This window comes from Miniopterus schreibersii, assembly GCF_964146895.1.
Source record: "Miniopterus schreibersii genome assembly, chromosome: 7".
NCBI lineage: Eukaryota > Metazoa > Chordata > Mammalia > Chiroptera > Miniopteridae > Miniopterus > Miniopterus schreibersii.
In genome coordinates, this window is record NC_138108.1 from 37,475,362 (window position 1) to 37,500,052 (window position 24,691).

General features: G+C 37.7%; 1 protein-coding gene across 1 annotated transcript in view; it reads left to right on the forward strand.

The window, feature by feature from the left end:
- LOC308559674 (titin-like) overlaps positions 1–24,691 on the forward strand; it is a 269,782-nt gene that overhangs the window by 179,394 nt on the left and 65,697 nt on the right. The window contains 48 exon segments of the mRNA XM_081142718.1: positions 72–374; positions 628–815; positions 906–1,020; positions 1,128–1,412; positions 1,510–1,661; positions 2,350–2,497; positions 2,654–2,831; positions 3,113–3,234; positions 3,341–3,628; positions 3,736–4,032; positions 4,136–4,322; positions 4,779–4,894; positions 4,986–5,285; positions 5,486–5,785; positions 5,879–5,984; positions 6,088–6,284; positions 6,368–6,673; positions 6,772–7,050; positions 7,647–7,946; positions 8,047–8,349; positions 8,460–8,822; positions 9,142–9,444; positions 9,579–9,878; positions 10,281–10,577; positions 10,681–10,965; positions 11,061–11,354; positions 12,690–12,989; positions 13,106–13,414; positions 13,503–13,693; positions 14,106–14,535; positions 15,872–16,180; positions 16,311–16,459; positions 16,546–16,578; positions 16,677–16,806; positions 16,895–17,194; positions 17,288–17,605; positions 18,571–18,867; positions 18,978–19,277; positions 19,367–19,681; positions 19,760–19,908; positions 20,374–20,524; positions 20,612–20,893; positions 22,011–22,313; positions 22,808–23,110; positions 23,212–23,493; positions 23,588–23,887; positions 23,981–24,283; positions 24,379–24,687. Coding sequence (XP_080998844.1) covers positions 72–374; positions 628–815; positions 906–1,020; positions 1,128–1,412; positions 1,510–1,661; positions 2,350–2,497; positions 2,654–2,831; positions 3,113–3,234; positions 3,341–3,628; positions 3,736–4,032; positions 4,136–4,322; positions 4,779–4,894; positions 4,986–5,285; positions 5,486–5,785; positions 5,879–5,984; positions 6,088–6,284; positions 6,368–6,673; positions 6,772–7,050; positions 7,647–7,946; positions 8,047–8,349; positions 8,460–8,822; positions 9,142–9,444; positions 9,579–9,878; positions 10,281–10,577; positions 10,681–10,965; positions 11,061–11,354; positions 12,690–12,989; positions 13,106–13,414; positions 13,503–13,693; positions 14,106–14,535; positions 15,872–16,180; positions 16,311–16,459; positions 16,546–16,578; positions 16,677–16,806; positions 16,895–17,194; positions 17,288–17,605; positions 18,571–18,867; positions 18,978–19,277; positions 19,367–19,681; positions 19,760–19,908; positions 20,374–20,524; positions 20,612–20,893; positions 22,011–22,313; positions 22,808–23,110; positions 23,212–23,493; positions 23,588–23,887; positions 23,981–24,283; positions 24,379–24,687 — 12,075 coding nt within the window.

The window sequence follows — 24,691 nt, forward strand, 5'->3', positions numbered from 1 at the left end:
GCAAAGTAGCTTACCTTTGCTTTTATCCCTGATATAACTCAAAGTCCTTTTTTCTCTGTGATGAAACCCAGATGTTCCAGGCCCTCCTTTGAATGTAACCATCACTGATGTGAATAGATTTGGTGTTTCACTAACATGGGAACCACCAGAGTATGATGGAGGTGCTGAGATCACAAACTACGTCATTGAATTAAGGGACAAGACTTCTATCAGGTGGGACACTGCCATGACAGTAAGAGCTGAAGACCTATCGGCAACTGTCACTGATGTGGTGGAAGGACAGGAGTATAGTTTCCGGGTCAGAGCCCAAAACCGAATTGGAGTTGGAAAACCAAGTGCAGCCACACCCTTCGTCAAAGTTGCTGATCCAATTGGTAAGCTCATCAAAAAAGGAATAACTACTTCATGAAATCCAGAAATTAAGCCTATCAATTAAAATAAATTAAAGTTAATGAAAAGGTAGAACATTAGAAAAATTTGAAAATCATAAAAATGTAGACTGTGCCTACTACTTTTATTTAATGAATTCAGTAAACTTGATATTTTAATGGGAATGATAGAAATGATTACAGCATTGTCTTAATACATTGTCACTGAATTAAATATGTTCTAACTCTTCCATTTCAGAGAGACCAAGTCCTCCTGTGAACTTAAATTCGTCAGATCAGACTCAGTCATCAGTTCAGCTCACATGGGAACCTCCTCTGAAAGATGGAGGAAGCCCAATCCTGGGCTATATAATAGAGCGATGTGAAGAAGGGAAAGATAACTGGATTCGTTGCAATATGAAACTGGTCCCTGAACTGACCTACAAGGTAGGGCATTTGCATCTAAAAACAGTATTCAGTGTATGATCACGGACTAAAAAGTAAATGTTTTTTACAAATGTTGATTCATAATTTTAGGTTACTGGATTACAGAAAGGAAAGAAATATTTATATCGAGTATCTGCAGAAAATGAAGCTGGTGTTTCAGATCCATCTGAAATTCTTGGTCCTCTAACTGCTGATGATGCTTTTGGTAAATGGATATTTTGTTTTTTAGATCTGGGAACAACACATAGCTACTTCGGGGTACCAGGGACCTAAAAATAATACTGGAAACTCATTAATTTTTTTTCTTGGTAGTTGAGCCAACAATGGATTTAAGTGCATTTAAAGATGGTCTGGAAATTATTGTCCCAAATCCCATCAAGATCCTAGTTCCAAGTACAGGCTATCCAAGGCCAACTGCAACCTGGTCTCTAGGAGATCAAATACTAGAAGAAGGGGATCGTGTGAAAATGAAAACCTTATCTGCCTATGCCGAGCTTGTCATCTCTCCAAGTGAACGTCCAGACAAGGGCATTTATACACTGAAACTGGAAAATCCTGTGAAGGCAATTTCTGGGGAAATTGATGTCAATGTAATTGGTAAGGAACTAAGTTTGTTATCTAAAGTGATCTGATGGTATTAATAAATATTGGTTCAAGCTATTAATGATATTGACTTCTGACTGTGTTTATTCAGCTCGCCCAAGTGCACCCAAAGAACTGAAATTTGGTGACATAACCAAGGACTCAGTTCATTTGACTTGGGAACCACCAGACGATGATGGAGGAAGTCCATTAACTGGCTATGTTGTTGAAAAGCGAGAAGTCAGTCGGAAAACATGGACTAAAGTGAGTTTTTAGTAGCGATGCACCAACTCCAGAAGAGAAAGTGGAAAAATCCCAAAATTCTGGGATGCCATGCAAAGTTTATATGTTTTTACTTTTACCTTGCTGAAAATGCTTTTTTAAATGCACTGATGCTAATGCTTCCTGAGGTAGTTCAACCAAGATTTGATATAATTGCCCCATTTTGTAAGCCTTACCAAATTTTCAACTAGGTTTGTTAAAAAAACAAACAAAACACCTTAACTACTTACTTGGAACCTGTTAAGTACCCAGTATGCCCCTATTAAGCTATAAACCATTCTAAGGACGTTAAGTACTTAACTCCCTAGTGCTCATACTTCTCACTCCATGAGATTACCTTAGTTGGTCTAATCTGGCCATTTTTTCTCCTCAGATTATACTCATTACTATGTTTATCTTGATTGAAAGTCATTTTTCTAATAACTAAGCTGGTAGAAAAATCAGCACCTTATTTGCCACTTTCTTACTATGTCCAAACAATGAAACAATTTCACCTTATATTAAGGGTCAAAATTTTGTATCTTACTTTGCAGTCTTTCCCTAATATGAAATGAATAACCCTTAGCATTAAAAATAACTTCCATTTGTATCCCTGCTCATGGTAAAAAATCTTTTGACTTGGGCAAAGTATTTCTGGGAAACAACTATTAACTGTATTTCTTTGTCCCAGGTTATGGACTTTGTGACTGACTTAGAATTCACAGTTCCTGATCTTGTTCAAGGAAAAGAATATTTATTTAAAGTCTGTGCTCGGAACAAGTGTGGCCCTGGAGAACCTGCATATATTGATGAACCTGTAAATATGTCAGCTCCTGCAAGTGAGTGCTTTCTTGATGATTTCTCACCTAGCCTCTTGTTAACTGCTTTTGCTTTGAGACCTGGAGTTGAAATTATGGGAGAAAGGCACAGGTTGGCAATAGGAAGATTTCATAGATGGCCTGTCTAAGACTGACTCTCTCTTTAAAATGTTACAGCGGTACCTGACCCACCAGAGAATGTTAAGTGGAGAGATCGAACAGCCAAGAGCATTTTCCTACAATGGGATCCGCCTAAATATGATGGTGGTTCACGTATTAAGGGATACTTAGTTGAAAAATGTCCACGTGGTTCTGATCGATGGGTCGCCTGTGGAGAACCAGTTGCAGAAACAAAGTATGTTTAAATTATTTGACACAAGAGTAAATGTTTACTCTATTAAAATGAGCTTTCTTTTGGAAAAATTGAAATGTTAGGGTTTTTTTCATTGAGGATTATGCTGCTGCTAAACTTATCCCCTATTCAAGGTTTCATTAGTTAAAATATTGAAGCAATCCAGAATTGATTTAAAGAATACTATTATATCAGGGGTATGGATTTTGGAAGTATTATGAATATTACACAGTGGAACAGATTATATGCATTATAGTAAAATATCCTATTTTGTTTTCTGACAGAATGGAAGTAACAGGTCTTGAAGAAGGCCAGTGGTATTCCTACCGTGTTAAGGCCTTAAACAGGCTAGGTGCTAGCAAACCAAGCAAACCCACAGATGAAATCCAGGCTGTGGACACTCAGGGTATTTATATTAGTTTTTTGTTTGTTTATTTGTTTTATCAAGCGGGCCTCTGACTTTACTTTTTCTGGGACTTGCTAACAGTGTAAATAATCTTTTTCCAATGCAGAGGCTCCAGAAATTTTCCTCGACGTGAAGCTCCTTGCCGGTCTCACTGTGAAAGCAGGAACTAAAATTGAACTTCCTGCCACTGTAACTGGAAAACCTGAACCTAAAATAACTTGGACGAAGGCTGATAAGCTTCTGAAACAGGACAAAAGAATCACCATTGAAAATGTTCCTAACAAATCCACAGTGACTATCATCGATAGTAAGAGAAGTGATACTGGCACATACATCATTGAGGCTGTGAATGCCTGTGGTCGGGCCACTGCCGTGGTAGAAGTGAATGTCCTAGGTAAGGGAGGCTCTCTCGTTTGAAAAATAGGCAAACTCATTGCAGCTACCTTTTAAAAGAAAACATTTTTAAATGTTTTTTTTCTGCATGTATAATGTCATCCACAGATAAGCCGGGACCACCAGCCGCTTTTGACATCACAGAAGTGACCAATGAGTCATGTCTTCTAACATGGAATCCCCCACGGGATGATGGTGGATCTAAAGTTACAAACTATGTTGTGGAGAGAAAAGCAACAGATAGTGATATGTGGCACAAGCTCTCATCAACTGTCAAGGATACAAACTTCAAGGCAACCAAATTAACACCCAATAAAGAATACCTCTTCAGAGTTGCTGCAGAAAACATGTACGGCGTTGGTGAGCCAGTGCAGGCCGCTCCAATAACAGCCAAATTTCAATTTGGTAAGTTTCTCAATCAGTTGGAGAAAAAAAGGATGCCTGTGTCAAAATTGGATTTAGGTGTCATATATAGGGCATATAACACATGTCATTATCTTGTCTATAGATCCACCTGGACCTCCAACTCGCCTAGAACCTTCTGATATCACTAAAGATGCAGTGACTCTCACATGGTGTGAGCCAGACGACGATGGTGGCAGCCCAATCACTGGATACTGGGTTGAAAGATTAGATCCTGATACTGATAAATGGGTTAGATGCAATAAGATGCCAGTAAAGGACACAACATACAGGTATGCCCCAAATCTCTATCAAGATGTTAAAACTGTTAATAGTATATACAAATTTTCATTCTTTAGTATTCCTTTTGATTATACATGATTATATATTACTATAAAATTTTTAATTATTTTTACTTATATTTCCTAGCAGCACATATTTTGAAAAAAATAGAATGAGTCCCAACCTAGGACACATTTCTTAATTTACTGAAAAATATTAAATTTCTAAAAGTTTCAAAGTGTTTGATAATGATCATTGTTATAGCATTATAATTAGGTTGGTACATTTAGCCAAATCTGAAATGTGTGACAGTTAAAAAGCAATTTAAAATTTATATTGTAATATTTTCAGTTAAATTTCCAAATAAGTTTTTTGAAATTTAAATACATTAACCTCTTCTATGTAAAACAAACAGAGTTTTCTGCTTCTTATCATGGTATTTAACTGGCACTTTGTTCCTAATTCAGAGTGAAAGGTCTCACCAATAAGAAGAAATACAGATTCCGTGTGTTGGCTGAAAATCTTGCTGGACCTGGAAAACCAAGTAGATCAACTGAACCAATCTTAATAAAGGATCCCATAGGTATTATTTATATTTTTTATGTGATTCTTTTGACACAGATTATCTGCTTTTTGACAAACCTGAATAATGATTTCATTTAATTGGCTTGCAGATCCTCCGTGGCCCCCTGGAAAACCAACTGTGAAAGATGTAGGCAAAACATCATTAGTATTGAATTGGACAAAGCCAGAACACGATGGAGGGGCAAAGATTGAGTCTTATGTCATTGAAATGCTAAAGACTGGAACAGATGACTGGGTCCGAGTGGCTGAAGGAGTTCCCACCACTCAGCATTTGCTCCCAGGGCTCATGGAAGGGCAGGAATACTCTTTCCGAGTCAGAGCTGTGAACAAGGCAGGGGAAAGTGAACCCAGCGAACCCAGTGACCCTGTGCTTTGTCGGGAGAAGCTATGTAAGTCATTCTTGATATTTAAGGTATATAAATTCTTCTAAAGTATATCTGAGAACTACAATATGAGAAAATATGAAAAGCTCATTACTAGATTATTTTATCCTTGCTATACTATTTCCTGGTGATCACTAGAGAATTTAGTGAAAACTGAATATTGAACAATAAAAAATTAAATTTGTTTTTCTTTTATTCTTCTTAAGATCCTCCATCACCACCTCGCTGGCTTGAAGTTATTAATATCACAAAAAATACAGCAGACCTGAAGTGGACAGTCCCTGAGAAAGATGGAGGATCCCCCATCACCAACTACATCGTGGAAAAGAGAGATGTGAGGCGAAAAGGCTGGCAAACAGTAGACACCACTGTCAAGGACACCAAGTGTACAGTAACCCCACTAACAGAGGGCGCTTTATATGTGTTCCGAGTTGCTGCAGAAAATGCCATAGGACAAAGTGACTACTGTGAAATTGAGGACTCCGTCCTGGCCAAAGACACCTTTAGTATGCTCTTTAACTTAATCTCTATGACACCATTCATTGTGGATTATCACTCTTCCCTCTGGTTTTTCTAATCATTGAATATTTTGTTTTCAGCCACCCCTGGGCCACCCTATGCTCTGACGGTTGTTGATGTGACAAAACGACATGTTGACCTGAAGTGGGAACCACCTAAAAATGATGGTGGAAGACCAATACAAAGGTAGAATTTTAATTACTGCATAAAAAACAATTTACAAATGGCTAAAAATTCTTAACTTTGTTTTTTCTATTAATGCTAATAAAATTTTTTGTTATTTCAATAGATATATCATTGAGAAGAAAGAAAAGTTAGGTACCCGTTGGGTGAAAGCTGGAAAGACCTCAGGGCCAGACTGTAACTTCAGAGTAACTGATGTCATTGAAGGCACAGAAGTCCAGTTTCAAGTTCGGGCAGAAAATGAAGCCGGAGTTGGTCACCCAAGTGAACCCACAGAAATCTTGTCAATTGAAGATCCGACAAGTGAGTAGTGCTAAATATACAAAGAATGTTGTCTAGAGCTTAATGATGAGACTGTGGATGTGAATGTTTCACTCTTCTTTCAGGTCCTCCTTCACCACCCCTTGACCTGCATGTGACTGATGCTGGTAGAAACCACATTGCCATTGCTTGGAAGCCTCCAGAGAAAAATGGTGGAAGTCCTATTATAGGATACCATGTTGAAATGTGTCCAGTAGGCACTGAAAAATGGATGCGAGTTAATTCTCGCCCCATAAAAGACTTGAAATTCAAGGTTGAAGAAGGTGTTGTTCCTGACAAGGAGTATGTTCTGAGAGTGAGAGCTGTCAATGCTGTTGGTGTCAGTGAGCCATCTGAAATATCCGAAAATGTGGTTGCCAAAGACCCAGACTGTAAGAATACAGTTTCTTTTATAATTAATAGAACAGGCTTTACTCATGTATTGCATTTTGACATACTCTTTTATCTTCTTTTGGATTATATCTTACAGGCAAGCCAACGATTGATCTGGAGACTCATGACATTGTTGTTATTGAAGGTGAAAGATTAAACATTCCTGTTCCCTTCAGAGCTGTCCCAGTTCCAACTGTTAGTTGGCATAAAGATGGCAAAGAAGTTAAAGCAAGTGATAGGTTAACAATGAAGAGCGATCACATCTCTGCAAATCTGGAAGTTCCCAAGAGTGTCCATGCAGATGCTGGAGTTTATACCATTACAGTGGAGAATAAGCTTGGCTCAGCAACTGCCTCAATCAATGTCAAAGTCATAGGTAAACATTCTTTGATAAAACACCAGACATTCTTCATGTGCTGGGAAAATTAGTTAACTTTGCCATGTTAGTATAACATGAGTTGGCTTCATGAGTTGGCCATTTATAAACTAAATGTCCTTTCAGATTATTTCTTCCAATATGAGAAGCAAAACAACTGTAACAAGACGAAATAGGTAGTTAAACTCTGATTGGACTAAATCATTTCTGTGTGTGAGGTACTAATTTAAGTAAAAAAGATAGCAAACCCAAAGAATGTTAAAATATCAATGTTCCTTTATTAATTGTATTTGCATTTTTTTCCATAGTGTTCTCAACTAGGGCTAGTGACATTTTCTGCTCCCTCCTCCCAAACACACAGATGGTGTTTGGAAATTTGGGGGCCATTTTTCCTGGAAACAAAGATTCAGGGGGAGCTACTGACATTTAGTAGTTGGGGGCCTAGAATACTAAATGGCCTGCAGTGTAAGGAACACTCCTGAACATCAAAAATTGTCCTACCCAAAATGTGAATAGTCCCACTTAGAGAAAGAGTATACTAGTAACATGCTGACTTTCCGGATTACAATAGTAATTATAAATTTTATTTCTAATAGGCCTTCCTGGACCATGCAAAGATATTAAAGCAAGTGACGTGACCAAGAGTTCTTGTAAATTAACCTGGGAACCTCCAGAATATGATGGTGGAAGCCCAATTCTACATTATGTCCTGGAACGCAGAGAAGCTGGGAGGAGGACATATATACCAGTCATGTCCGGTGAGAATAAACTAACTTGGACTGTAAAAGATCTCATACCAAACGGCGAGTACTTCTTCCGTGTTAAAGCTGTCAACAAGATTGGTGGAGGCGAATATATTGAACTGAAAAATCCAGTCATTGCTCAAGATCCAAAGCGTAAGTTTGGGCATGAATGTGATATAGCTAGGAATTAATATGCAATTTATTTTAAGGTGGCGGACTTCTCTGTATTAATGGTTTTTCTCTTCCTCTTCAGAACCCCCTGATCCGCCTGTAGATGTTGAGGTTCATAATCCTACAGCTGAGGCAATGACTATTACATGGAAGCCACCTTTGTACGATGGAGGGAGCAAGATAATGGGTTACATCATAGAGAAGATTGCTAAGGGTGAAGACAGGTGGAAGAGATGCAATGAGCACCTGGTACCAATCCTGACCTATACAGCAAAAGGACTTGAAGAGGGAAAGGAATACCAGTTCCGTGTGCGAGCCGAAAATGCCGCTGGCATTGGTGAACCTTCTCGGGCCACTCCTCCAACTAAAGCTGTAGATCCTATTGGTCAGTATTGTTTAATGGGGCTGGTATTTTCCCATTATCAAACAAATGAGAATAATGTTTTGTCAGATATTTTAATCAGAATTGAAAACAGTTACTGTTTTTCATTACAGATGCCCCAAAGATCATTATGAGAACAAGTCTAGAAGTAAGACGAGGTGATGAAATAGCACTTGATGCAACAATTTCTGGGTCACCTTACCCAACTATTACATGGCTAAAGGATGAAAATGTTATTACACCAGAGGAAATTAAGAAGCGAGTAGCACCCACAGTTAGGAGGAAGAAGGGTGAAGCTCAAGAAGAAGAACCATTTGTTCTGCCTCTGGCGGAGCGTTTGAGCATCGACAATAGTAAAAAAGGAGAATCTCAGCTACGTGTCCGAGATTCCCTTCGACCGGACCATGGCCAGTACATGATCAAAGCTGAAAATGACCATGGTATTGCAAAAGCTCCTTGTACCGTCAGTGTGCTGGGTAAGTAGTTAAAACTACTCTTCCCAATGGAAGACAGTCTAATGAAGAGTTTTAGTAAAACAAAAAGTTGGGGGCAGGCAGTTAAAAGAAGTGAGAAATAGCTTCAGCAAGGTGTTCTCAGTCCCTTTTTTTTTTTTTCCTCCTGGCTATGAAAAAGAAATCAAACAACCCTGTTATTCATTAGCTAATGTGGTACAAAATAGACAGGTGTGGGAAAAACAAAAGTTTATGTCAAAGGAACGTAATAGTAGCATTTACAGTTCCTCCTGCAACCACTTCTGCACAAATTTTTAATCACTGTTCTCTTTCGAAATATTAGATACACCAGGGCCACCAATCAACTTTGTATTTGAGGATATTAGAAAGAACTCAGTCCTCTGCAAATGGGAACCACCCCTTGATGATGGTGGCAGTGAAATTATAAACTACATTTTGGAAAAGAAAGAAAAGACAAAACCTGACTCAGACTGGATTATCATCACTTCAACACTCAGACATTGCAAATATTCAGTGACAAAGCTGATTGAAGGAAAAGAGTATCTCTTCCGTGTAAGAGCTGAAAATAGGTTCGGGCCTGGACCACCTTGTGTTTCAAAGCCACTTACAGCTAAAGATCCATTTGGTAAGGTTCCTTTAGCTTCTAAATTTTGCCTTTTTATCATATGCATTGCTATATACAATATCACAGCTTGTAAATTTGAATTTTTATGTCATAATAGGGAATTAATTCAAATATGCTATTTTTTTTTAAATCAGAACCACCTGATGCACCTGATAAGCCCACTGTGGAAGATGTTACCAGCAGCAGTATGCTAGTGAAATGGAATGAACCAAAGGATAATGGAAGCCCCATCTTGGGTTACTGGCTTGAAAAACGTGAGGTTAATAGTTCACATTGGTCTCGTGTCAACAGAAGCCTTCTGAATGCTTTGAAGACCAATGTAGAAGGCTTATTAGAAGGACTCACCTATGTCTTCAGAGTATGTGCCGAAAATGCTGCTGGACCTGGAAAATTCAGTCCCCCTTCAGATCCCAAAACAGCGCATGATCCAATCTGTAAGTAACTCCTTAAGAAGAAAGTGGGGTACAGCATGGTGATATATACTTAAAAGTTGTTAAGACAGCAAATCTATTAACTAACCATATTATGGTAATCATTTCACAATATATACATGTATCAAATCATATTGTATACCTTAAACCTACATTTGTCTTGTGTTAATAATATTTCAATAAAGCTGGAAAAATAAAAAAATATACTAACAACAACTATGGACGTATATATTGAAGTTCCAATGTAAAGCTTTAAACATCTGTATATATAACTTAAAAGCTTCACAAAATAGTACTTACCCATATTATATACAATGCACTGTGAAAAACAAGTGAGATAGGTAAGCAACTGTACATTTTAAAACCATCAGTGAGTTTTGGTTTGTATATCTGCATTCATTCTAGCTCCACCTGGACCACCTGTCCCAAGAGTCGCTGACACAAGCTCCACAACTATTGAATTAGAATGGGAACCCCCAACTTTCAATGGTGGTGGGGAAATTATTGGCTACTTTGTCGATAAGCAGCTGGTTGGCACAAATGAATGGTCACGCTGCACAGAGAAGATGGTCAAGGTCCGTAAGTACACTGTCAAAGAAATCCGAGAGGGTGCTGATTACAAGCTTCGAGTGAGCGCCGTCAATGCTGCAGGCGAAGGACCACCTGGAGAAACAGAACCTGTTACAGTGGCTGAACCACAAGGTACTTAAAAGTTATATGATAAAGCTGATAGCTATTTTCCTGGTATGGGATTTCTTTTTTTCCATCTTTCTTGGGCTAATGTTTGACTGTTCTCTTTCAACAGAGCCTCCAACTGTGGAACTAGATGTTTCTGTTAAGGCTGGAATACAGATAATGGCTGGGAAGACTCTCAGAATTCCAGCTGTGGTAACTGGCCGTCCAGAGCCTACAAGAGTGTGGACCGTAGAAGAAGGAGAGCTGGATAAAGACCGTGTTGTAATAGAGAACGTTGGAACCAAATCTGAACTAATTATCAAGGAAGCACTGAGAAAAGATCGTGGCAGATATGTGATTACAGCTACCAATAGCTGTGGTTCCAAATTTGCAGCAGCCAGGGTAGAGGTGTTTGGTAAGGAATGTTACATGGATTTTTATAGGATTTTCCTAAGTGATACTATCTTATTACATTGATTTTTTTTTTTTTTTTATGGTTTTATTTTTCAGATGTCCCTGGTCCAGTTCTTGACTTAAAACCTGTTGTGATAAACAGAAAGATGTGTCTGCTGAACTGGTCTGATCCAGCAGATGATGGAGGAAGTGAAATCACAGGCTTTATTATTGAAAGAAAAGAAGCCAAGATGCATACTTGGAGACAACCAATAGAGACTGAGAGATCTAAATGTGATATCACAGGCCTCTTTGAGGGACAAGAATATAAGTTCCGTGTGATTGCCAAGAACAAGTTTGGCTGTGGCCCTCCTGTGGAAATAGGACCAATTCTTGCAGTTGATCCACTAGGTAAAAGAGAAGGTTTTCATTGTGTTTATAAAGTAAATGCTGTTGGTTTGTAGTTATGGCATTTGTTCATTGAAACTTATGGCTTTAAACTCCCAACAGGGTTAAGATCTAGAGAATAATAAGAAAGGTAAATCAAATAACTACTAGAAACTTTAATAATACTGTATTTGCTATAATTTTTGGCTCGCTGTAATTTTTTCACAAAACCAACCATGGTTATATGTACTAAAAAACCTGACTCTACTGGAGCTTAGCAATAACCTAAAAATAATTTAGAAACATTATATCTTTACAATAGAATACACTGGAGTAATTAAAGAGCCTGGTAGTTACAGAGAGTTCATTGTTTATGAAAGGTTACAGGAGAGAGATTGCCTTAGGATAAATGTCTTAGCCTTCCTTTAGTCCTCAAGTAGTCCCCACTCTGGAAGGACAGGGAGGCCCCAAATCAGAAAGAGCCACCAAGGATAAAAACCAACCAAAGGAAATCTCCTTGACCAGTATGAACAAATATGAAACCCTAAAGTTGCACACACTGGTAATGCACACTAACATATTATCCAAGAAAACAAAGTCTTGAGGATGACCCATTCCCCAAGAGGCAGAGGGAGTTATTTCTCTACCACCACACCGCCCAAAAAAAGGAACAAAATTACATCCTACACCACTCACTCTATCAGCTCATCTCAGAAATTTCACTGTAGCTCAAGTAGTGTCAGAGGCCCGAACAGATATGGGCTTCCACTACAAAGCTCTGCTTCTGGTTGCAATAACAGTCAATAAGAGTGGATTGGGTCTAGTCTCACCACTCAAAGCTTATTCTTTTGGTTTTGTCCCTCAGGACACCAAACTATAGCATCTTTACATAAATTCTCTTTCCACCCCATTTTTAACCCACACTTGAGGCAACATGACTCAAAGCATGTTCAGTAGACATATCCACTGTCTGTTAATAAAAGAAGAAACACTTTGCTCTCAGTTGGTCATCCAAAGCAAAACTTCACACACTTGCTCTCCTAGTTCATTAAGATTGGCAGCTTCCCCAGTGACAGAGGTAAAATATTTAAAATGCTAGATATTTTTAGAAAGTATACATGCCCCCTCAATTTATTTTTAATTAATAATCTTGATGCTACAGTTTACTAAGAAAAATTCTGCTTATATGAATGTCTATAAATAAGTAACTGAGATGTTTTAAGAAGGATTTTATAGATGAGTGTTATTAAGATTAGGCCAAACAGAATACCTATTTTTCACATAAGGAATTTCAAGTGAAATATTTCTTGTCTGAATATTTATTTCATGCTTGTCATTTCAACTTGCTTCTGGTTAAAGGTCCTCCAACGGCTCCTGAGAGGCTCACATATACAGAAAGGACCAAGTCCACTATCACCCTTGACTGGAAAGAGCCCCGCAGTGATGGTGGCAGCCCTGTCCAAGGCTATATCATTGAAAAACGGCGTCACGACAAACCTGACTTTGAAAGAGTTAACAAGAGACTCTGCCCAACCACATCTTTTCTGGTTGAAAATCTTGATGAACGCCAAATGTATGAGTTCCGTGTCAAAGCGGTCAATGCAGTTGGTGAAAGTGAACCATCCCTGCCCCTTAATGTGGTCATACAAGATGATGAAGGTATGGAATCTGAACATAATAATAATTTTAATGCAATTTACAGTGTTGCCCTTATCTCATAGGTTGAGCAAGCATCCTTATGACTTTGCTGTTTTTTCTTTCCCTTCTTTTTGCAGTGCCTCCAAATATTAAATTGCGCCTGTCTGTTCGAGGAGACACTATCAAGGTTAAGGCAGGAGAGCCTGTTAACATTCCCGCAGATGTGACAGGCCTTCCAATGCCTAAGATTGAGTGGTCCAAGAATGACACTGTGATTGAAAAACCCACTGATGCACTGAAGATAACCAAGGAAGAAGTATCCCGAAGTGAGGCAAAGACTGAGCTCAGCATTCCCAAAGCAGTCCGTGAGGACAAAGGCACTTACACGATTACTGCTTCCAATCGCCTAGGCTCTGTCTTCCGAAATGTTCATGTTGAAGTATATGGTAAGTAACATGCTTTCTTATATCAAAACAAAATCCAGTGTCTGTTTAAGAATTACCTTCTCAGTCTCCTCTGTTGGTTCCTTTCCAGATCGTCCATCCCCACCAAGAAATCTTGCTGTTACTGATATTAAAGCTGAATCTTGCTATTTAACATGGGATGCCCCTCTAGACAATGGTGGCAGTGAAATCACCCATTATGTCATTGACAAACGTGATGCAAGTAGGAAGAAATCTGAATGGGAGGAAGTCACCAACACTGCTGTAGAGAGGAGATATGGGGTAAACTCTTTTAAATATTTTCTTATACACATTAAAAGGGCAAGACCTTGAATGGACACCATTCTAGCATAACCTTGGAACTTAATGATTAAACTCAAAACCACACAAAAACTTCATTGTAGTTTTTAGCATCATGTACATAAGGCCACTCAGTAATACAATTATTTGATATACAGAGTCTCTTTAACTTGAGAGATCCACCATTAGGTACAATAAATTTACACATTCTCATTTTAAAAACCTTTCTCCATGTTAGAGCCTACATATTTTTAAACTATATATATATATATATTTGAGTTTATAGATTTATTACTTTTTATAGTGTACCCTACCAAAATAACTAATTTTAAAATAAGTGAAAATCAACATAAGTATATTCTTTTTTAAAAATTACTGTTCATCTGATTTCTAGATCTGGAAACTTATCCCCAATGGTCAGTATGAGTTCCGAGTTAGGGCAGTGAATAAATACGGAATCAGTGATGACTGCAAATCGGATAAAGTAGTCATTCAAGATCCTTATCGCCTTCCTGGACCTCCGGGAAAACCAAAAGTTTTGGATCGCACCAAAGGATCGATGCTAGTGAGCTGGACTCCTCCTTCAGATAATGGTGGCTCTCCAATTACTGGCTACTGGCTGGAGAAGAGAGAAGAGGGAAGTGCCTACTGGTCACGTGTTAGCCGAGCACCAATAACCAAAGTGGGATTGAAAGGGGTGGAATTCAATGTTCCCCGTTTGATTGAAGGTGTTAAATACCAGTTCAGAGCAATGGCAATAAATGCTGCAGGAATTGGCCCTCCCAGTGAACCATCAGATCCAGCTGTTGCAGGAGATCCCATATGTAAGTATGCTTCCACTTCTGGAATTTACAAAGGGCAAGGCCACTAAATGGATAATTTTGTTTTTAAATTTCTTGTATTTTTATATGCCAAATTATTTTATTTATTAAAGCTAGAAGATTCATACTTACATAGACTATCAGAAGTATATATGTATATACATATATATACTGTATACGTATACAGTATACTTCTGTATGTATATATATATATACTTATATATATACATATATGTGTATGTATATGTGTATATATATACACACATACACACATGTATATACATACATACACAAACATAAAATTGTATAGTTTTTAAACTCTTGGATTAAACCCAGTGTTTTTTATGAGAAATCACAGTAACAATGACCCTAGACTGTAAGCTCCTCTCTTCTCCCATGCTTTAATAAACCCCTATCTCATTAGATACTGTGAAAATTTATCTCTCTCACTCAACAGTCAGAGCTTCCAGTAGGAGATTAACAAAAAGCAAAATGTTAACTTTTCAGTAATAATTATTGAACAGAAGTATAAGATTCTCAAACAGTCTGTGGGGTCAAATAAAATTTTAAAAAACTAAAATATCTATGAGCAGATCAGTTCAAAAATTAAAATACCATGGCATTAATGATTACATTCGCTGTAGAAAAAAAAATTATGCTATTTGTTAAAAAAAAAATACAAAATACTCTTAAGTTCTATATGGATCACGTGTATAAAATGAAGTAATAGCCATTCATTCATTCAACAAGCTAGTACTAAACACTTGCTATATGCAAGGAACTGTGTTAAGGCACTGGAGAGGAAAGAACTATGGTTAAAAAAATAAATAGAGTAAAATAATTTCTGTAATTGTAAATCCCTGTCAAAAATGTAAAGGTTTGTTATGTGATTATTGTAGACAATGACTGTGTAGGGCATTATTGTGTTCAAAGATTTACCAGCTAATAATGAAATCATTTTTAATTTTAATTTTATGGTGAATTAAATTAAAATAAGTTTTTAGTGGAGAATATTGCAGAATCTCTTCCTAGGGATCTCAAAAGTAAAATAGCTTTTCACCAATCATATGTAAATAGAATGCAGATCTATCTACAGACAGCAAATAGTCGTTCTAATCCCAGTTAGTTGTTTGCTTTCTTTGTTTTTGCATTAATGCTAAGTGAAAACAGACTGTTGCTTATATTTCTCCACTCTAGAAGGTAATTTATTCTTTTGGCATTTCCATTTTAATATTCTAGTAGATTAAAAATTTAAAAATGATCATGTATAGTAAAACATTCTTGTGGTATATAAATCTAGCATTCCATCAGCTTCAAAACTTTTTTTTTTCCTTACTAGATCCACCTGGGCCACCTTCTTGCCCAGAGGTAAAAGATAAAACAAAGTCAAGTATCTCGCTAGCATGGAAACCTCCAGCCAAAGACGGTGGCAGTCCAATCAAAGGATACATTGTAGAAATGCAAGAAGAAGGTACCACTGACTGGAAAAGAGTAAATGAACCAGATAAACTTCTAACTACCTGTGAATGTGTGGTGCCGAATTTGAAAGAACTTAGAAAGTACAGATTCAGAGTGAAAGCTGTCAATGAAGCTGGTGAATCTGAACCAAGTGATACAACTGGAGAGATCCCTGCAACCGATATTCAAGGTACTAGTCCTTATTTCTGTCTGTGTATTCATCTTTGAATATTACTATGAAATTGATTTACTAAAGACATGTCAATTACTTTATTGAATAAGGTGAGCTAAATCCTGTTACATTATTCACGGTATTACAGAGGCACCAGAAGTTTACATTGACATTGGTGCACAGGACTGTCTGGTTTGTCAAGCTGGCTCACAGATTAGGATACCTGCTGTCATCAAGGGACGCCCAACACCAAAATCATCTTGGGAATTTGATGGGAAGGCAAAGAAGGTGATGAAGGTAAGAAAATTATAATTCTCTGTGTCTCCCATTGAATCACTCTAAGGAATATTTATACTACAATTGACCATATTCTTTTCTAACAGGATGGAGTTCATGATATACCTGAAGATGCACAGGTAAAAAAAAAAAAAAAATTGAACAGATTCAGAATCTAGTTGGCTTCAATACTGCTATTATTTCATTCAATGTATAACTACTGTTTGTTTTTGTACAGCTGGAGACTGCTGAAAACTCATCAGTAATAATTATTCCGGAGTGTAAACGATCTCATTCAGGCAAATACAGCATCACAGCCAAGAATAAAGCAGGACAAAAGACTGCAAGTTGCAGAGTTAAAGTCATGGGTAAGAAAGACTTTAAAAGTTTCTATGGAATAAGAACAGATTATTTTTTAAAAGCAATATAGCTTATACTGTGATATGCATTCAACAGATGTACCAGGGCCACCCAAAGATCTGAAAGTCACTGACATCACAAGGGGTAGTTGCAGACTTACATGGAAGATGCCAGATGATGATGGAGGAGACAGAATCAAAGGCTATGTTATCGAGAAGAAGACTATTGATGGAAAAGCCTGGACGAAAGTCAATCCAAACTGTGGAAGTACCACATTTTTAGTTCCTGATCTCATCTCTGAACAGCAGTATTTCTTCCGCGTACGTGCAGAAAACCGTTTTGGTATTGGCGCACCTGTGGAAACCGTTCAGAGGACCACGGCCAGAGATCCAATTTGTAAGTTTTTAAATCTACAATTAAAATAGCTTCTCCAACCTGAAAAATATAGTTATAAACAATGCTTAATACTTCCTTTAACTATTTTTAAAGATCCTCCTGATCCTCCTATTAAACTCAAGATTGGCCTCATAACAAAGAACACGGTACACCTGTCGTGGAAACCCCCAAAGAATGATGGAGGCTCCCCTGTCACCCACTATATTGTTGAGTGCCTTGCATGGGACCCTACTGGGAAAAAGAAAGAAGCATGGAAACAGTGCAATAGGCGTGATGTGGAAGAACTGGAATTTACCGTCGAAGACCTCGTAGAGGGTGGGGAATATGAATTTAGAGTCAAAGCTGTCAATGCTGCAGGAGTCAGCAAACCTTCAGCTACTGTTGGCCCTGTGATTGTCAAAGACCAGACATGTAAGTACCAACATAGTAATAGAGAACATCCTTTTTGTGAATGTCTTTCTAGACATTTAATAATAGTCCAAAATAAAAAGATATATGTCTATATAGCTGGAAGCCATCATGGGTTGAGTGTGGACATGCACACATTACTCAGTCACTCATTCCCTCAACTTCCATGAACTATCATATTTCCTTACATATCAACTTTTCCTTATTTAAATAAGATGGTCCTTGGAATTTCCTTAAGATAATTGTTCTCCTTGCATGCTGTTTTACCCATCAGAAATCCAAGCGCTTCCTCTGCATGCTCCTTAAAGGGGCAGAAAGTAACCATTTATTTGCTCAGCAACTGCCAAGACCCATTTATCTTCACAATCAAGTTTCTTTTCCTCTATTTGAGAAAAAGCCATATCCATTTTAATAGATAAAATATACACACAAATATGGTAATAACTCTTCCTTTATTTATTGTTACCATCACTAATGCAGTGTATTTGTTCAGTTCTCTCTTCTAAATTTAGGAGGGCTATAGTCACAACATTGCACATTCTTCTACTAAATTTATGAAAAATGGAAATTTGCTTTGCCTCTACTAACAGTTATATTTCTTCAAAAGGGAACTCACCTCAGAATTCACACAGTAGGTCCCCTCAATACTGCATAAATGCTAAAGGCAAAATCATGCAAGCTACTATAGTTTTCACTTCTCTCTTCCCCTTTTCAATACCTGCATGCATAATGATGCCAGGTAAGTGAGGCAGTAGCTGTACATAGCCACATGTAGATAAAGGGTGATGGCCACATGTACCTGTTCCCCAAACTGGTATAAATTAGTTGAAGACAGATCTGTTCTTTTTATTGGGCTGGACAACGAAGCTTGTCTATAGATGGCTTATAGTCATTGTGAATTCTATTTTCTATTCTTCAGTTCTTGATGCTCCTAATGACAATTTTTGTTTTTGTTTTTAATAATCTAGGCCCACCATCAATTGATCTAAAGGAGTTCATGGAGGTTGAAGAAGGAACTGATGTTAGCATTGTGGCCAAAATTAAAGGCGTGCCATTCCCAACACTAACCTGGTTTAAAGCTCCTCCAAAGAAGCCTGATAATAAAGAACCTGTTATCTATGACACACATATCAACAAACTTGTGGTGGATGATACTTGCACTTTAGTTATTCCACAGTCTCGCAGGAGTGACACTGCCTTATATACCATCACAGCTGTGAATAATCTGGGAACAGCATCAAAGGAGATGAGACTGAATGTTCTTGGTAAAGATTGCATGGTTTTATGAAAACTACATGTTTTTCTGTTCAAAAATATAATATTTGGCTTCAAAATCATTCTACTAATAAAGTTTTCCTTTTTAAAACCATCTTAGGTCGTCCTGGCCCTCCAGTGGGACCAATAAAGTTTGAATCTGTTTCAGCAGACCAAATGACATTATCTTGGCTCCCACCTAAAGATGACGGTGGGTCTAAAATTACAAACTATGTAATTGAGAAAAGAGAACCTAATAGGAAGACATGGGTGCGTGTCTCCAGTGAACCTAAAGAGTGCACGTTCACAGTTCCCAAATTGCTAGAAGGCCACGATTATGTATTCCGGATCATGGCCCAGAACAAATATGGCATTGGGGAGCCTCTTGACAGTGAACCTGAAACAGCAAGAAACCTCTTCTGTAAGTAGGACATGTTTCACATACAAAGTCATTCTTATTTGTGTTTTTCATAAGTTCTTATGAATCAATGTGATTTTTTTTTTCCCCAGCTGTCCCAGGAGCACCAGATAAACCAACAGTTAGCAGTGTGACTCGTAACTCCATGACTGTCAACTGGGAAGAGCCAGAATATGACGGAGGCTCTCCTGTGACCGGATACTGGCTAGAAATGAAAGACACCACTTCAAAGAGATGGAAGAGAGTTAACCGAGACCCAATCAAAGCCATGACTTTGGGTGTTTCTTATAAAATGACTGGTCTTATTGAAGGTTCTGATTATCAGTTCCGGGTATACGCTATCAATGCTGCTGGTGTGGGTCCAGCAAGTCCACCATCAGACCCAGTGACAGCTAGAGATCCAATTGGTAAGCCTTGAAACCATTTGTTTTCCTTTTTTCCCTATGGTATAGTCAAGAATACTAATGTATACTGGTTCTTTCTAGCCCCTCCTGGTCCTCCATTTCCCCAAGTCACAGACTGGACTAAATCATCTGCAGATTTGGAGTGGACCCCCCCACTAAAAGACGGTGGATCCAAAGTAACTGGATACATTGTTGAGTATAAAGAAGAAGGAAAAGAAGAGTGGGAAAAGGTAACGAACACGTGGCGTTATGAAAATGCACTATGAACAAACTAAAAATGTAGTGGTCGTTCTCAGTCCCATTAACTAGTTTATCTGTATCTTTTGGATTAAGAAATCAGAAAAATAACATAATTATAACTGATAATCCCAACATCTGTATGTCAGAAATCTAATGAAAAGTTAAACTGTATTATTGTTAACTTATCTTTGGTTATAAATCCTGAAAAGGTGAAATAAATGCACAGTATAGGTTTTTTATTTCAATCATTTGACAATAATTTTAAAACATAATTTCTGGCAAGATATTCCATTCAGTGTTTACCTGATCCCTAAAACCTAATTCCTAAAACTTAAACTGGCAACAGTTTCCCCAAAGGCAGTTAAATATGTCGTTGGTTATGCTTTAGAAAGCTGTTAAGACAAGTAGCTACCAGGGACTGTTGTAATTATGAAATGCTTGTGACTTTTCCCTAGGCTAAAGATAAAGAAGTGAGAGGAACCAAACTTGTTGTGACAGGATTAAAAGAAGGAGCATTCTACAGATTTAGAGTTAGAGCAGTCAACATTGCAGGCATTGGAGAGCCTGGGGAAGTCACAGATGCCATTGAAATGAAGGACCGTATTGGTAATGAATACTTCCGTTATTTTTATATGTATCTGTGTTTTGGATTGGGAATAAAATCACATTTCTAATGTTCAATTTTTTTTCCAGTGTCACCTGATCTTCAGCTGGATGCCAGCGTCAGAGACAGAATTGTGGTCCATGCTGGAGGAGTGATCCGGATCATTGCCTATGTGTCTGGGAAACCTCCTCCAACCATCACCTGGAGCATGAATGAAAGAGCATTACCTCAAGAAGCCACCATTGAGGACACAGCCATTAGCTCATCCATGGTCATTAAGAATTGCCAGAGGAGCCACCAAGGTGTCTATTCTCTTCTTGCCAAAAATGCAGGGGGAGAAAGGAAGAAGACAATTATCGTTGATGTATTAGGTAAATACTTTGAATCTGTTCGTGCAACTTAAAAATAACATTTTTATTTCATCTACAACAAAGCTGTGTTAAAATAAAACTATGTTATAAATATTTTGGAAAACAAGAAAAATCACCCAGAATCCCATTGACCAATATTAGCATTCTTTGCTTCTTTATCCTATACACATTTTATGTGGTTGTACTCCTACTATAAAGTTTTGTATATTGACTTTTTATATAACATGCCACCATAAGCATTTACTATGCTGTTATATAGTTTTCATAAAAGCAACTTTCCTGCAAATGTGCATAAATGTTTTGTAATTTGCTTAGGTTGACCATTTTCACATCATGGGATTGTATCTTTATTTGTTAATTATTATAAAACTGCAGAAATCCCTTTGAATGGTTTCCATATTTTAATTGAAGAGAAGCTTCATATTTAGTTATCAATATTGCATTTCTAGTCATTGAATATAGAGTTGAACTCCATAAAGCTTTTACATGCCTCTCGCTGGCTGCTTTAATCCAGTGATTTGCTCAGAAAATAAAGCCCTCCCACTCAGATCTCTCTCTCAGCGTGTCTCCAGGCACAACAGTACTCCAAGCAGCTAGTTTTTATGTGAAAATAACTGGTTCTCTATTGAACCTAATTAATGTTATGAAAGCGTTATGGTTTCATTAATGAAAATGGTATGAGGAAAAATATCTCATTGAGCAATAGTCCTGCAAGATTTTAGGTTGGTTTCAAGCTACTAAACACCCTTTTGCCCAATGGCTATTATTTTAACTTGACAACTGGTATACTTCCAGATTAAATTTCAACCCTCTCAAAGGTCATTCTGAGATCTGGGACCTCTTGTGCTCTCATTGATTCATTGGCGACCCAAAAAAGTAGCCATGCTGTCACTCCATACTCCCTCCTGTCTCCTTCCTACATTTACTTCTCCTCAGCTTCTACTAAAACAGTGGCAACCCTTAACTGTTGCAAACCTACTTCTTCTAAAAATATGTTTGGAAATAGATACCAAGGAAAAACAACTCAATGAATAAGCACAAAATCTTATTTTCTTCTTAACATTTGTGTGCCCTTTTTAAAAACAAACAACTAGAAATCTTTTCCTCTTATTTCCAGATGTGCCAGGTCCTGTTGGAACACCATTCCTGGCTGACAACCTAACAAATGACTCCTGCAAGCTGACATGGTTTTCTCCAGAAGATGATGGAGGCTCTCCAATCACCAATTATGTTATTCAAAAGCGGGAAGCTGACCGTAGAGCATGGACCCCAGTGACATACACAGTTACCCGACAAAACGCTACCGTCCAGGGTCTCATTCAAGGAAAAGCCTACTTTTTCCGAATTGCAGCTGAAAATAGTATTGGCATAGGCCCTTTTGTTGAAACACCAAATGAAATTGTCATCAGAGATCCAATAAGTAAGTACAATTTTAAACAGTTTCATTCTTAATCACTTCTTCACTCAATTAATAAACTATGGTAGCAAAATATGTATATAAATGCAAAACATTTTGTTCATTTGGCAAACACTCATTTGGTAAATACTCAATATCTGATGTTGGTAGTATTTGAATGTGGTTGTGAAAAAGATTATAGGAATGTATCTGATCCTTCAAATCCTTCCATGTATACTACACTGATTATTTTTAAGTTTCCACTTAATGACTCTAAAACTACCAAGTCTGGAGAACTTTCCTAAACTATTTGGCCTCAATGAACCTCTATTTCCTCATCTGTCAGAGGAAATTAGATTGTATTGGGTCAATTTTAGCTCTGATAATTATATGATGAGATCTCTTTTGTTTCTTGTCAAAGAAGATAGTTCAAGGTTTAAATGCAGAAAGTATTACTTACCACATTCTACCACATTCTTTACATTTTTTTCACTGTGATTCCTTACTTATCCTTATAGCTGTACCAGAGCGTCCCGAAGACCTGGAAGTTAAAGAAGTTACTAAAAATTCTGTTAGTTTGACTTGGAATCCTCCAAAGTATGACGGTGGATCAGAAATTATTAACTATGTCCTAGAAAGCCGTCTCATTGGAACTGAGAAATTCCACAAAGTTACACAGGACAACTTGCTTAGCAGGAAATATACTGTTAAAGGCTTAAAAGAAGGTGATACATATGAGTACCGTGTCAGTGCCGTCAATATTGTTGGACAGGGCAAGCCATCATTTTGCACCAAGCCAATCACTTGCAAGGATGAGCTGGGTATGTGTCCAATGCAGTTTATACTTTGAAAACATGTAAATTTATTGATTTATCAATAAAACATCAGTAAAACTGACTGTCTTTGTAATTGTAAATTTTAGCTCCTCCAACACTTGACCTTGACTTCAGAGATAAGATCACAATTCGAGTTGGTGAAGCTTTTGCCCTCACTGGCCATTACTCAGGCAAACCAAAACCTAAGGTTACTTGGTTCAAAGATGAAGCTGATGTGGTAGAAGATGATCGCACTCATATAAAGACCACTCCAACAACACTTGCTCTAGAGAAGATCAAGGCCAAACGTTCAGACACTGGCAAATACTCTGTGGTTGTGGAGAATAGTACGGGCTCTCGGAAAGGTTTCTGTCAAGTTAATGTGGTTGGTAAGTATTATTTAGCAAGAATAGATATTCTGTTCTTTCCAAAGCAGAAGTGGAAATAACATATTTTTTTGCTGTGATTTTTTTTCTTCTGCAGACCGTCCTGGACCACCAGTAGGACCAGTTACTTTTGACGAGGTGACCAAAGAGTACATGGTTATCTCTTGGAAGCCACCTTTAGATGATGGAGGCAGTGAAATTACCAATTATATTATTGAGAAGAATGAGGTGGGCAAGGATATTTGGATGCCTGTGACATCTGCAAGTGCTAAACCAACATGCAAAGTCTCTAAACTGCTTGAAGGAAAAGATTATATTTTCCGGATACGTGCTGAAAATCTGTATGGAATAAGTGATCCTCTGGTATCTGACTCAATGAAAGCCAAAGATCGTTTCAGTATGTATTACATTTCATTTTCGTGATTCAATGTTTGATATTGTTAATGGAAAAAATTAAATTTCTAACACATTTTGCTAATGTTTGTGATAGGGGTTCCTGATGCACCTGAGCAGCCAATTGTTACAGAAATTACCAAAGACTCTGCATTAGTAACCTGGAACAAGCCAAATGATGGAGGAAAGCCCATAACAAACTACATTCTGGAAAAGAGGGAAACTATGTCTAAACGATGGGCTAGAGTTACCAAAGAGCCAATCCATCCATACACTAAATTTAGGGTTCCTGATCTTCTAGAAGGGTGTCAATATGAATTCCGGGTTTCTGCAGAAAATGAAATTGGTATCGGAGATCCAAGCCCACCATCCAAACCATTCTTTGCTAAAGATCCAATTGGTATAGTATTAAAGCATTCATTCCATTTTCATATTATACAACTTCGTTTTCAGGTATATTCTAATTCTTTTTTATTTTTTTCTTCTATTGTGTAGCTAAACCAAGTCCACCTGTTAATCCTGAAGCAATAGATACAACATGTAATTCAGTTGACCTAACTTGGCAGCCACCACGTCGCGATGGTGGGAGCAAGATTCTGGGTTATATTGTTGAGTACCAGAAAGTTGGAGATGAAGAGTGGAGAAGAGCCAATCACACTCCTGAGTCATGTCCTGAAACTACATATAAAGTCACTGGTCTTCGGGAAGGTCAAACCTATAAATTCAGAGTACTAGCAGTCAATGAAGCTGGTGAATCAGACCCAGCTCATGTTCCTGAGCCTGTACTAGTAAAAGACAGACTTGGTGA